The sequence below is a fragment of the Phocoena sinus genome, chromosome 7, assembly GCF_008692025.1.
Source record: "Phocoena sinus isolate mPhoSin1 chromosome 7, mPhoSin1.pri, whole genome shotgun sequence".
Lineage (NCBI taxonomy): Eukaryota > Metazoa > Chordata > Mammalia > Artiodactyla > Phocoenidae > Phocoena > Phocoena sinus.
In genome coordinates, this window is record NC_045769.1 from 11,358,083 (window position 1) to 11,372,365 (window position 14,283).

General features: G+C 39.8%; 2 protein-coding genes across 5 annotated transcripts in view; one reads left to right on the forward strand and one right to left on the reverse strand.

Annotated features, from left to right (window-relative positions):
• Positions 1-797: 797 nt before the first annotated feature.
• TM4SF20 (transmembrane 4 L six family member 20) lies at positions 798-13,978 on the forward strand. Its single transcript, XM_032637011.1, is given in 5 exon segments — positions 798-825; positions 828-964; positions 6,202-6,267; positions 7,671-7,822; positions 9,764-13,978. Coding segments are annotated over 5 exon segments (675 nt in total). The 3' UTR covers positions 10,056-13,978.
• Positions 5,179-14,283, reverse strand: part of MFF (mitochondrial fission factor) — a 44,888-nt gene continuing 35,783 nt past the window's right edge. The window contains exons 13-14 of one of the 4 annotated variants that reach the window (XR_004350670.1): positions 8,979-9,032; positions 5,179-6,379 (exon numbers count right to left, since the gene is read on the reverse strand). The gene's annotated coding sequence lies outside the window, so the exon portion shown is untranslated. The other 3 variants (XM_032636996.1, XM_032636995.1, XM_032636994.1) reach the window with 3 other exon arrangements.

Here is a 14,283-nt window from a genome sequence, read left to right on the forward strand (position 1 = left end):
TTGATAGAATCCTTCCGTTTGCTTGACTCCTTTTGCTATTTTAGTACGGCAAGTTATTTGTATACTTTTCTATCCTTGGTTTTAGTAACTTTGGCTTTGTTTTCAAAAAAAAAAAAAAAGAAAGAAACCCACTTAAAGTACTAACAGGGGGATAATTTATTATGAGAATATAGAGGCATCTCACAGTAAACAGACACAGGACCACCAGTCAGTCTTCACAGGGTAGAGACCAAGAAGTAGAAAGCCTGTTTTGTGTGTGTGAGCATACAGCCTGAAACTGAACCCTAACATTTTGACTAATCAAGAACATTGGCAGCAGAGAAAATGTTTTCTCCCAATCTCATATATATTCATTTCCTTGTTGAACAATTTCAAAACAAGGACCTTCCATAGCTGGTAATAATATCAATACAACAAGAAAAATAGGTTATTGTAACTGGATATTCTTGTTTTTACTTTTTATATGGCATACTGGTATAATGTAAAATATGTTAGAAGAGTGTATCTTAAACCCATTTTTTTATCTGCCGATTTTCATGCATAAATTTATCTAGTAGCAACCATAGATTTTTTTTCCCACCTACCTTCCCCACCCCATGGTAATGTAAAATCGTCCTTACTTCCTGCAATACTCCTCATAATAATGTCCTGCCCTACTGGACTCTGAACTCATTTCTGTAATTTTTTTTTTTTTTTGTAAGTGCTGAGCTTTAACTAGAAAGCTCAGGATAAAAGGCAAGACAGTGCCACAAAAACAGCCACCCTGACAGGGTTTCTCCTCAAACCAGGGGGTGACCATGACCTGCTGTGAAGGATGGACAGCCTGCAGGTTCTACTTCTGTTGGGAGCAACTCTCAATGCAATACCTCTAATTGTCAACTTAGTGGAGGAAGACCAAACTTTAAAAAACCCCATCTCTCGCTTTGAATGGTTGTTCCCTGGGATTACTGGAGCAGGTTTGATGGTGAGTGAAATTTATTTAACTTGATTTGGAGCCATTTTACTGAACATGGTCTAAAGACCATCTTGCAGCCTTGCCGTGAGCTATGTCTTGGCTTAGGATATAGTGAGGATCAGTGAGTATGGTATTAATTTATGTTGGCATCAGTGAAGAACAATTTAAATGAACTGTGGTACAGGCTAGGGAGCTTGGGCAAAAAATAAGATATTGATAAACGTTGGTTGGGTAATTACGTATCATACTTCTTCGCATATAAGGCTGTTCTTCCAAGCTTCATAGTTAGTGCTCGGGACTTTTTGAATTTATTCCCTCAGCTTTCCTTTGCCAAAACCAGCTCTAAGTATTCACAGGGAATACAGCAAAAGCAAGAAGTGCTCAAAAGGAAGGGCAAGAAGCATTCCATGCCCGATGAGTCTCCTGGATGACAATTGTGAGGCATGAATATGGCATTGCCTGCACCAAGGGGAGTTGGCCTGGGGGGTTTGGGACTTGAAACCCTGGCTTTCTGACCTCAGGGATGTTTTGACTCAGATCTTTTACAGCTCATACATTATGGTGCTTGTTTAATGTTCGGTAATTTTTAATAGGTCAATCTTTGTTGAAATCTGCAGCAGAGCAGTGTAAGATAGAACTCCCCAATGTATCTGATCATAAGTCACCCGAGGCACTTGTAATACATGTAGATTCACAGACCTTCTGGGAATTCTGATTCAGTAGGCCTGGGTGGTACCCACTGTGTAGAGCAATAAATCCTGTTTTCAGACAGGACAGAATGTTGAGATATTCTGGTTGTATATTCTCCTCCGATATACTACTGTTAGCAAATCATTTATCCTGTGATTTTGTTTCCCTATCAGTCAAGTCAAATGGGGATGTAATTGAAGTTTGAAAATTCAGCATTCAAGAGCCTTGTTGTTGTTATACCACTTGGGTGCTATGACACCCACTTGCGGTCTCGTTAATGCCAGAGAAATGCGCCTTTGCTTGGATGTATATGTGTGTGTGTATGTGTGTTACAATGATGATCAGTTATTGCTTCTAGTCTTATTCTAGTCTTATCTCCAGACTTAACATGAAAACACTTGTACGTCATTATATATGAAACAGAGAGACCACTGTTAAGTGCTAACGACTGGGTTCATATATTACACTATCTTATTTAAATGCTATAATAATCTGGCTGAGTAGTTATTAACATTTGTATTTTAACAGACCAGCAAACAGAACGTTAAGAATGTTAACAAGGTCACATAGTAGGTGTGAAACCCAATTCCAGATTTATCTGACTCCAAATCTCTGTTTTCCACCAGTATTAGCAACCTAATCCTCATCACCTGTCTCAGGCCGACAAAGGGGAAAGACAAGATCTATAACTTAACCAATAAACTTAAGTGACCAGGAAACTGAAGCATAGAAAAATTACATAAATATGAAATTGTTTCAGAGAATCTGGACTTTTTTTTTTTTTTTTTTTGCAGTACGCAGGCCTCTCACTGTTGTGGTCTCTCCTGTTGCAGAGCACAGGCTCTGGACCGGGGCACGAACCCGTGTCCCCTGCATCGGCAGGCGGACTCTCAACCACTGCGCCACCAGGGAAGTCCTGGACTTTTCTTGTTCCAGGATTAAGTTTGCTTTATCACCTCAATAAATATTAACAATGTGCTGGTATCACGCCAGGCTCTAACTATTACTCGGTATTGTGGAATATCTTCAAAGTATCAAACAACTCTTTGAAACGTTCAATAGACATTTTATAGCTAGAGCCTCAAACTCTAGACTAGGCTCACAAGCAAATAAGTGGGTGATAGAAAGGTTATTTTCTTGATCCTTGGCTATACATAGAATGTGGAAGAATATCTTTTTTCAAAGGGAATTGTGTCCTTTACATCTATCAAAATACTGACTTAGTTCAAAACATTGAACTCTCAATATACTTGTAAATACACAGAAAAGTTAATGAAGAAATCACTGTCGTGATAAGCACTTTTGTCATAGTTCTTGAAATCTTTCTAATCTGTAGCATTTTAAATTAGTATTGTTTCAAAAACAGGGAATTTTGCAGGAAGTAGTCAATAATAAAAACTATGGAATTCATTACTGATTACTTCATAAAATACAGTCATTTTATGGTTTTATGATTTACCCAAAACAGAGGTGAACCTTATCATCTTTGAAACCATAACTAAGAGTAAAAATGTTATGTAATTACCTTCACCTATTATCTGCCAAATGGAAAAATCAGTACACATTCTTTTTCCAAGGCCTGAAAAAACGACTTGAAATGTTTCCTTGAAATGTTTCCTCTAAAAAATAAAGGCCATTTTATTTTATAGATTAATTGCAAGCCTAATCTTAATCATGCCTATTTACTGAGTTCACTTATTGTGTAATAATTCACCAATTATTAAAATCTTAAGAGAAGAAATTGTTGAACGTTACATTAGAAAATATTATGTCTAACAAAAATTTTCAAAATAGATTTTATATAATGAGCCACTGTTTGTTATTTTCATGTTCAAGTACTTAGAGGAACCCTGAAAGTTTGAATTCTATTAGAGTTGTAATGGTCTAAAGCTCTTCTGTACTTCACTTATGAAATCATATGCTTTATTTCTAAAACTGGATGAAAATATGGGTTTCTGTAAGGAAAAATAAACAGTGCTACTTCTTTTCTTTATAAAAACAAACGACTATCAAGAAAAAGTTTCACAAAAACTCATGCATTCAAATGTGCTTAGGAATTGAAGAGAAAGATTATTCTCAAGATTACTTATTTGTGCAGGAGATTATCTGGAAGACTTATAATTCAGTCACATACACACACACACACACACACTTTCACATTTTAATGTTCATCCTATAAAGAGCCCCTCTAATTTCCAAAGCTCTGAATAAGCAAAATTGTTGAAATACAGAGTTATCAAGTTACCCATAATGATGTAACAAAGATGTGTCAACATGCCATGAAGTCAACCAGGTGAGGATTCATACATGATAAGCTATTATTACTTTATAAAATTCCTTTGCAAGAGAAGGGAACTATGAAAGTATCTCTTTCAGCATCTCTGGAATAAATTAACCTTCAAGAAAGTTAGCAGAGTTCAATTTACATCAATAAGGAAAATGGAATGATTTATCCATTTTAATTATAATTTAATGTTGCTCTTTCTTTTAACAGATTTTCTAAATCAGGGGTTAACACGTTTTTTTCTGCGAAAAGCCAGGTAGTGAATATTTTAGCCTCTGTGAGCCAGTCTCCCTCACAATAATTCAACTCTACTGCTGGTGCGCCAAAGCAGCGTGGATAATAAGTAAGCGAATGGGCATGTCTGTTTTCATAAAAGTTTATAAAAAAGAGGCAGTGGGCCAGTTTGCCAGTTCCTGTTCTAAATGATTTGTTCCTTAAGCTCAGAAGGCAGTATCACTTCTAAGTACAACAAAAGAAATTTAGCCCACGAACACTGACACCTATTTGGGTACATACATTTCTTTTCCCTTTTCTTCTGGGCTCTCAGCTATGCCTTGAATGGCTAGGCTGCCATACATACACGTGCCCTTTGAATTATAAGAGTGTTGGTGTTCAAGGCAGTATGCAAGCAAAGCTTGATAACAATACAGTGTTTTCCATACGTGACACGGAGTCATCACATGGTCAGAGTGGGGTGAAGTTTGTCAGGAAAGTTGCCTTGTAAGGCTGTTCAATCCGAGACCTGCTCTGAAAGGACAAAGGTGGACATGGTCTTGAAAAAATGGATTGGGGAAGGAGCAATTAGGAGGAGGACAATGAGGTGAGTGAGGGGGTGATGGTGGTGGGGAAGATGAGAATGTGCAAGCTCTAAGGGGGAACAGAGAATTGCTACAATCGGCCAGTGTGACTGGAATAGTGGTTGAGTCTGGGCTCTGGAACCCTAATGCCCAACTGTGACTCCCAACTCTTCCACTTCCTCAGGCAAGTTACTCAAGCTTTCTGTGCCTCAGTTTTCCGACCCAGTAAAATGGGGATAATTGGCACCTACCTCATAGGATTTTTTTTGGGGTACGCGGGCCTCTCACTGCCGTGGCCCCTCCCGTTGCAGAGCACAGGCTCCGGACACGCAGGCTCAGCGGCCATGGCTCACGGGCCCAGCCGCTCCGCGGCACGTGGGATCTTCCCGGACCGGGGCACGAACCTGTGTCCCCTGCATCGGCAGGCGGACTCTCAACCACTGCACCACCAGGGAAGCCCTACCTCATAGGATTTTTACAAGGCTGTGAATGAACTAAAACACGTATAGCACCTATAACAGTGCCTGGTATGTTGTTAGGACTCAGTAAAATGTTAGAAAACAAGAGTGGAAGGAGAGAGAGAGAACTACTCAAGGGCAGCTGTGCTGAGATGGCAAAAAACTTATGGCTAAAATATCTTAAGTGTAAGGAAGTAATCGACATTCAACAATCCAATAATACAAAACTTCTTTCATGAAGAATTTCCAGTTATAGCTGCTGACTAGTTATTAGTAGAAATTTTAACCTAAGTCCTGTGAACATGGCATCATTTCTTACAGCTTTCCCCAGCAATATGTGTTCCCTTGACACAGAATGTAATACAAGATTTCTAAACGTCAGTGCGAAGTGAGATCATTCCATACCATGGATACAGGAGTAGAAAGGAGAATGTAGAACTAAAAGTAATTCTCAAATCATAAGTTTGGGGAACTACTGAGCTGGTGGTGACCCTGGGAGTGAGAGGAAAGTTAGGGAAGTGGGAGAAGGGTAGTGACAGAATTCTTAGTTCCCAACTACCAGGCAGACAAAACCATCAAGTTCCTTTCTGAATCCTTGCCAGATTAATTCACACTATTTTGGGGAAATTGGGTAAGTGGTTGCAGATTATAGTAAAAAAAAAAAAAAAAAAAGGTGAATTTTGGATGATGCAACCATTCCTTCAGAAACATTCCTCCAAAATAATGAATAAATAAATTTAAAATCCAAGTCTCTCTAATGATGACTCAAAGTAAAAATGTAGACGGAAGTTTTAAATTGCTATACTGAAATCCCCCATCCTTTCCCCCTTTTTAATCTTTATGGTCCAGATGGGGATCGTTAAGGGTCACAAGATCAAGGACATTGTCACATCTCCTTTTTATTCTCTTAAGCCTCTTGGCTTCCCACAACTGCTGGCAAGTAGAAAGTGAAGATTATTGCTTTATCATCTGATGAGAAGTAATAATATTCTTTGTTCCTGTTGATGTAATTTCCAGGTCATTCCAGCAACAACGATGTCCTTAGCAGCGAGGAAAAGAGCACGCTGCAATAACAAAACCGGGGTGAGCACAGCACAGCTGGTCTGGTGCATAAGCAGTTACCGGCATCTCAGCAAAGCCGCCGAAGCGTCAGCATCTCCTGAATCACCGTGTGGCTCCAGTGGTAGGGCTGGTCCTAGAAACATGTTATTTAGAATAATTTATATGATAATGCTGAAAGTGTGAAGCCTGTCTTTTTGTTTTCCCATAAAAATTTGGTTTTGGAGCGAGCTTTCAGACCTCTCCTCAATCTTCGGTTTCAGTCTAAAAGTTTTCAAAGAAAGGAGATTTATGTCTGCACTCAGGGCTGTAATCAATCTCATAATACTCAAATACTTGTTACTTTTGTGGTGTGTATAAAATACTTAGGGAAAAAGTATCCTCAGTTCTCTTATGCATGTGAAAGACTGGTTTACTAGGAGGAGAATGTTAATTGTCCTTATCCAGTTAAGTTAAAGGAGACAACACTTATTTTTTCAAACATTTGGTATGTATAAAATTGTAACTACGTTAAAAGTAAAGGAAATTAATATTTATTAACCTTCTCTCACTATACTCAGAACATTTTCAAATACGCTATCTTATTTTTCTGAAAACCCATACATTTTATGATCTGTTTTACTGAGAAATTGATCCTCAGAGAAAGCATATAACCTGCCAGTGTAGCACAGTTACTAGGTAGGTTTGTATCCAAATCCATCAGACTCCAAAATTCCCAGTCATCATACTATTTATGCCATGAACATTGTTACGAAGTAACACTGAGGGCTCTCATAATTCTTTAAGGAAGCAGGTAGATCAATAAATAAGAAATCACAGTAAATATTCCTGACTGAGCTTGAGGTTTTAAAGCAATGGTTCTCAGCCTGATGGGAACATTAGAATCACCTGGGGAAAATCTTAAACATACCAATGCCTGGTGGCCCCCCTGAGATTCTGCATTAGTATCTTTCAAAAACACCTTGGGTGATTCTCATGTGCTCATAGGGGTGAGAGCCACTGTTTAAAAGGGTACATATTTATAGCCATGAGTTCGGTTTATTTATTTTTTAAATTACCTTTCCCTGACATTTGGTATTCATATAGGATTATAGTTACTTTGCTAGTTATTTACAGTCTATCTTTGTTCCTGACACACTGTAGTGGTCCGTTGAAACGGACAAGGTTCACGTAGAGCATAAGAGCTCAGGTTTTTCAGAAACAGTGGCAAGACCAATGACCTTTTAGCAAGTCTAATGAAATGGCAGGCACTCTGCCCTCTGCCTTCTTGTGTAAGTCACACCTAATCAAACGGTGATCTGAAGATCTAGGACTGTAAGGTGTCAGCAGAATGGCAGCAGCTGATGATAGAGACTGCATGTGCTGCTGAAACTGGGAACAGACAGGCAACATGTAACGTGTGCAAATGTGCCTACTTTATTTTTCAGATGTTTCTTTCATCACTTCTGAATGTGATCACAGTCACTGGAGCTGCATACTGCCTGACGGTGTCCATCCAGGCTCTCGCGGAGGGCCCTCTCATTTGTAACTCTCAAGGCAACAGAACTTCCAGTTGTGAATTTTCATTTAAAAACTTAACGTGAGTAACCGTTCGCCGTCTTACACAGCTGCAGCTAGTTAGCTTAGGATAGTAGTGTGGTGCTGCCCCAGTGCCACGTTATCTGGCGTGGGACAGATTCTTAGGTATTTAGCACATTAATCCCAATTGGCCCAATCGCAGAGAAATGGAGGAATCACTGCATTCAGAATGCTTTGGGTATGGTCTTGTCTAAAAGGGGTAGTTGACTGAGATGGATTATCCTTGTCTTTTAAAAATCTACAGCTGCATATGTGCATGTATATTAAAAATTTCTGGAAATATACACCAAAAACTTAACTTTCATCTTTGGAGAATGGTAATGGAGGATGCCCTGGGGGAAGGAAGGGAGCACTGACTTTCTCCACTTCTGATCTAATTTAATCTGTAAACCCTGGGACTTCCCTGGTGGTCCAGTGGGTAAGACTCTGCGCTCCCAAAGCTGGGGGCCCGGGTTTGATCCCTGGTTGGGGAACTAGATCCCTCATGCACATCCCAACTAAGAAGTCTGCATGCCGCAACTAAAGATCCCGCGTGCCACAACAAAGATCCTGTGCACCGCAGCTAAGACCTGGCACAGCCAAAATAAATAAATATTTAAAAAAATTGTAAGCCCTAAGCATACATTACCTTTATAATTTGATAAACTGAATAAAAACACAATAAGTAAAAAAAAAATCTAGAGGCTTACCTATAAGCCTTAAGAAAGAAACAAAGCAGCAGCCAATGGAATCATGCAAACATAATAGAAACACAGTCAGCATGACAATGAATCAAAAGTTTAACTCACAGAGTAACAAATAATGCTGAAGAGTTACATGGAAATGGCTCATTTCAGTCTTGTAAGATGGTTCTGTGCCTGAATCTAGGCACAATTTGTAAAACTGGAAGAAAAGAACAACCTAATTCATTCGTTACCTACATATTGTTCAGTATGGAAAATAACTAGAATTCACTTTTGTAGTTACATGAAAATTTTTTTTCCCTTTTTCCTTATCTCGCTGCATTAAAAAAGAAAAATCTCTCAAAATTTGCATACCACAGCTGTTGTGGATCAAAATCCAAAGAAACTCCCTTTACTAGTAGAGCTGGAGTAGAAAATTAGAGATTTCAACCACACATGCTATACACATTCAGTCCTCAGCGCATGGCTACTCACCATGTACCAGGCGCCAGGCCAAGCTGGAGGTCACAGCATCAAGGTATTCCCACTCTAGTTGGGGAGACAGACAGTTACGGAGAGTAAACAATTACAGAAGAGTGACCCTACGCTCGCTGCAAACTGCAATGAGCATACTCATGTTCCACGTGCTGACATGCTGTTCTTCTTCCCAGGCTGCACATCAGTTGCTGGTATCCAGAAATGCAAACTCTCTAAGAACACTTAGTCCTACTGTAGAAAACCAAAGATAAATCATGTCAGGACAGATGTGTTAGGGCTAAAAGTTTCTCATTCTCCATACCTTGTTACAACAAGGTTTTAACCAGACATATTTGAAATGCCTTTTGTGAGTGAACATTGTACATCGGGTTTAAGAACAGACGCAACACAGCAGTTTTGCACTAAGAACTGAGCTCCTTGAACGGGGGAGCTCGTTTTAGTTTCTTTAGCCAGTAGAAGAGCGCCTGCATGAATAGGTGCGACCACAGGAAACTTAATATGCAACCCTTTCTGACACAGAAAATTTCATACAGTTCAACCTGAGAGTAGATCCTCTGTAGATGCTTGTTGAGTGATGGGATATACCATGTCAACGTTTTACAGCTGTTCAGAGTACCACGGTACATGCTCAGAAACCCTCATCTTCGCTAGTTTCTGGGCACGATGTTTCAAAAGCACTGTTTTACTATACATGTCCTTTTCTAGGCACAATGCTGCATTCTTTAGATGGTCAGTGGTATTCCTGAATATCTTATCTTTATCATTTCTTTCATTTTGTTCAGTGCCATTCATCCAGAACCCTTCGATCTGCAGTGGTTCTTTGACGACTCTTGTGTTTCTCCTATGGATTTCAATAATCCCTCCATCAACATCACAACAGCCAGTAACTGGAGAACATACAGCTTACACTTCAATTCTATAGAAAACAATCATAGGGTTAGCCATGTCTCAGTATTTTTAGGTCTACTGCTTGTGGGCATTCTTGAGACCCTGTTTGGGCTCAGTCAGACACTCATCGGCTTCCTTGGCTGTCTGTGTGGAGGAGTCTCTAAGCGAAGAAACCGAATTGTGTAGTTTAATAATAATAAGACGGAAATACTAGTTTGAACCATTTTAGAATGACATTTAAAAGACATGCTTTTAGAAATTCAATAATGGAACATTATCTAGAAAGCTGTGGATGAGTCAGTTTAATCCAAAGGTTGTTTTTAAAGTCACCTTTGATGTACTTAAAAAACAAGTCAAGCTTCCACACTGAAGCACGTTGGTAAATGCACATTTTCATATGGAAAGAAAAATATCATCAGTGGTTGACTTTGGGGAAAAGTGGAGAGAAGCTTTCAATTTGTTTTGTGTCTTTCTGTACTATTCGGATTTTCTAACTATGTTCTCATATGTGGAGAAAGGAAGGGAGGGAGGGAGGAGGGTAAGCAGGAACAGAAGTTATACTGGAAGCCAAAGTATGGGACCTTTTTATTGCATTTCTTTATACTTCAAAAAAGTTAAATATATACAGTTGACCCTTGAACAACACGGGTTTGAACTGTGCAGGTCCACTTATAATGCAGATTTCTTCCAAGAGTAAATCAATACTAGAGTACTACACAATCTGCAGTTGGTTGAATCTGTGGGTGCAGAGTCCTGGATACAGAGAAACCGAGCATATGGAGGCCCAACCAAGTTACATGTGGATTTCTGACTGCGTGGAAAGCTGGCGCCCCTAACCCCTGAGTTATTCAAGTGTGAACAGTAGTCTAAATACAATCAAGTTTTTAGATCTAATTCAGCTTACAGAAAATCCAGGGAAAGAGGACATTATTCAGACAAATTCAAAAGGTGGGACAGTAAACAGACAATAGTCCCCTGCTTTCAACAAGAAAATGTAGTATAAGAAAACTAAGAAGTTGGATGGGTGGAGGGAACTATTCTAGATTAAGAGAGCAAAGAGACAGACATGATTCAACCAAATAGATTACGTGAACCTCGTTGGGGATAACTGGGGGAACCTGCACAAGGACTGGTTTAGGTAATATTAAGGGCTTACTGTTAGTTTTTTTATGCCTGATGATGGTTTTATGGTTATGTAGGAAAATGTCCTTATTTTTCAGAAATGCATATTTATGTGTTTGGGGGAAAATGTCATGTTTTTAAGACATTTCAGTTAAAAAATGAAGCAACTGAAAAATGTTACATTTAGGTGATAGGCATATGGCAATTCATTACACTCTTCAATTTTCCTATGTTCGCATTTTTCGCAATAATTAAAAAACAATAAATACCTAGGGGGAAAAAAATCAGTCTTTCGAAATCTGGCTTATATATATGCCAAACTTTAAGACAGGATAACGAAACAGCGTATTTACCATGTTAAAACGTTATAAAATAGACAAAACTCAAAATCTACAGTTTTCTGAATATGATCATTCCTGCTTTTTATTTCAATTATTTATATTCACTGGGCTTAAGATTTTAGAAATAATTTACAATACATATATTATAGCTGTCCCCCTCCCCCCAATCAGTAACATCAAGAACTTATAGGCATTTTTTTCTGAACCCATTTACTGTATAAAGACCTTCTTCCTATACTCCTATAAATACCTATTTATCCTTACGGTCTAGCTTAAAAATCTACTACTTGAGAAAGCCTTCCCAGAGCGCATGATTTCAACAAACTAAGTTGGCACTTACCCAAACCACGATTATCATACCTGTCACAATGTAACGTAAATATTTTTGCTTATAAATCCATCACTTTAAGACAATTTAAGAGAACAGGGACCATGTCCTTCTCATCCATTTATTCATTAGCTCTTTCCTTCTTCAGGTCCTCAGCAAGGCCTCTTCTCTGCCCAGCTCCCACCTCCCACTCCCACCTGTCTAAGCTCTGGCTAAATCCTCTTCATCTTTCAGACTTCAGCACAAGTATCACTTTTTCTGAGAGGCTTTCCCTAACAGCCTAATGGAAGGCAGGCTTCCCTTTACTCTCTCCTTTAGCGTTTTCATTTACAGCAGGGGCTGTGGACCGGTAGCGGTCCATGGCCTGTTAGGACCCAGGCCACACAGAAGGAGGGCAGTGGGCGCGCGAGCGGAGCTTCAGCATCTGCCGCTCCCCGTCGCTCTTATTTCCACCTGAACAATCCCCCACTACCCCGTGGAAAAAACGTCTTCCACGAAACCGGTCCCTGGTGCCAAAAAGGTTGGGGACTGCTGACTTACAGTACTGATCACAACACTTACTAAATGAATGTCAAACTGCCAAGAGCCACAAAACTAAAACACAAGTAAAATAAACACGACAGCTCACTGTATTTGACTGAACAAGTCAATGACAGTGCATATAATCTTCATTAGCCTGGAAATGGGTGAGAGATGACCCCAGTTTTCTACAGGGTCATGAACAGAGACGTGAGCCTCTCATTTCAGAGGGCAAAAGAAAGGATGGCTGGCAGTAGCAGAATCAGCTGAAATAGCTGGCAAGTTAGTTCTTTGCAATTTTGGTCTTGTGGAAACTGCAGCCTTGATTAAATCCCTAAAGCCGACGGGCCACTTGTGGTGAGGTGGCTTTTGGGGACATGCCATCTCCACCCCGGTACCTAAACTTACAAATGCACATCTATACACCCCCCCAACACACACACATACAACATGCACCTAGTCATCTACAAAGCTCATTGTTTTTTATTTCTCACTTCCATTCCCATGTTCAATCTCACTTTGGAATCTTTATACTTTTATTTTTTTACTGCATCCACCATCTGAAACACTCTCTCCCTGTTCTTGGGCATATATCTCAAATTCCTTCTCCTTCAAAACATTATTTTTATAATCCTCTACTTCTTTAATAAGCCTTATTTCCCTCCTCCTCCATTAATCTGTCAATTCCTTAAGAGCAGGGCTTGTGGTGCACCTGCTACTACTACGCCTACTACTGAGGTCACTGCTGTGCACACACGACTCTACCTACTGACACGATAATAGATTTTAAGTAAAAGAACAAGTTATGGTAGTTACATTTTTCCAAACTTGAGGCCAGAAGAAGTTCAATTTCAGTGTCAAATATGATCAAGAAGCTGGATAACAGACATTCATGCAGGAAAAGAAGGAAAGCTCTCTTGCAAATATATTTTCATAAAATTATCCCTTAAAGTGTCAAAAACCAGCAAATGCTTCAACAAATATTCCTAGAAGTGAAAAACACCCAACCTTTAAACAGAGTTCCGAAAGTAGTGGCAAAATGTACTTGCTACACTTGTACTTGCTACTTAGTTGTATGGCACTAGTGAGTATGGTAGGTTGATTACTCTGTTACTGGCCCTGGCTGTATCCTTTTCTTCCACTGTTCCCTGCATCTGGACTCTTTTCTTCATTCTCTGCTTGTTGAAATCATATATTTATTTATTTCAAGGTTCAGCTCAAATATCTAAGAAGTATTTCCTGACCATCCTGACCAGGAGTGAATCTGTTCCTCTCAACTCCCAAACCAGTTTCTTACAATGATGAAAAATGACTTCTAGGGAAGGGAGGCTGGCATAGCTGGACTTGGTTTTGGAGTTAAGAGAGACTCAAGCTCTTTTGTTTTTAGATCTGTGACAAGGTGAAGACATGTTTCTTTGTTGTCCCCTTTTGGCTGCTAAGTTGATTTCTCATTTACCCTTTCACTGAGGGTGTAGTTTTTTGGGGTTTGAGTTTCATGCAGGAGTCTCCTGTTATAGCTAAGGCCTGCCTAAGAAGACATGTAATTATATCTCCTACCCCCGTACAGCCATTAAGAGAGAAAGTTCTAGGTCTCCAGTGTTTGGTAAAAGTCAATAGGGAGAAAAATAGCTTTTGTGCTTATCTCCTGGAATTCCTGCTCATGTTCATTTTTGACTTTTATGGAATCAATCCTTTTCACGCCTGCCCAACAAAAGAGGTGTTAACTTTATCCACTATTATTTTTAATTTAATTTATTTATTTTTGGCTGCGTTGGGTCTTCGTTGCTGCGTGCAGGCTTTCTCTAGTTGCGGCGAGCGGGGGCCCCTCCTCGTTGCGGTGTGCGGGCTTCTCATTGCGGTGGCTTCTCTTGTTGCAGAGCACGGGCTCTAGGCAGGTGAGTATCAGTAGTTGTGGCTTGTGGGCTCAGTAGTTGTGGCTCGCAGGCTCTAGAGCGCAGGCTCAGTAGTGGTGGCACACGGGCTTAGTCACTCCACAGCATGTGGGATCTTCCTGGACCAGGGCTTGTACCCGTGTCCCCTGCACTGGCAGGCGGATTCTCAACCACTGAGCCACCAGGGAAGCCCTTATCCATTTTTTTTTTTT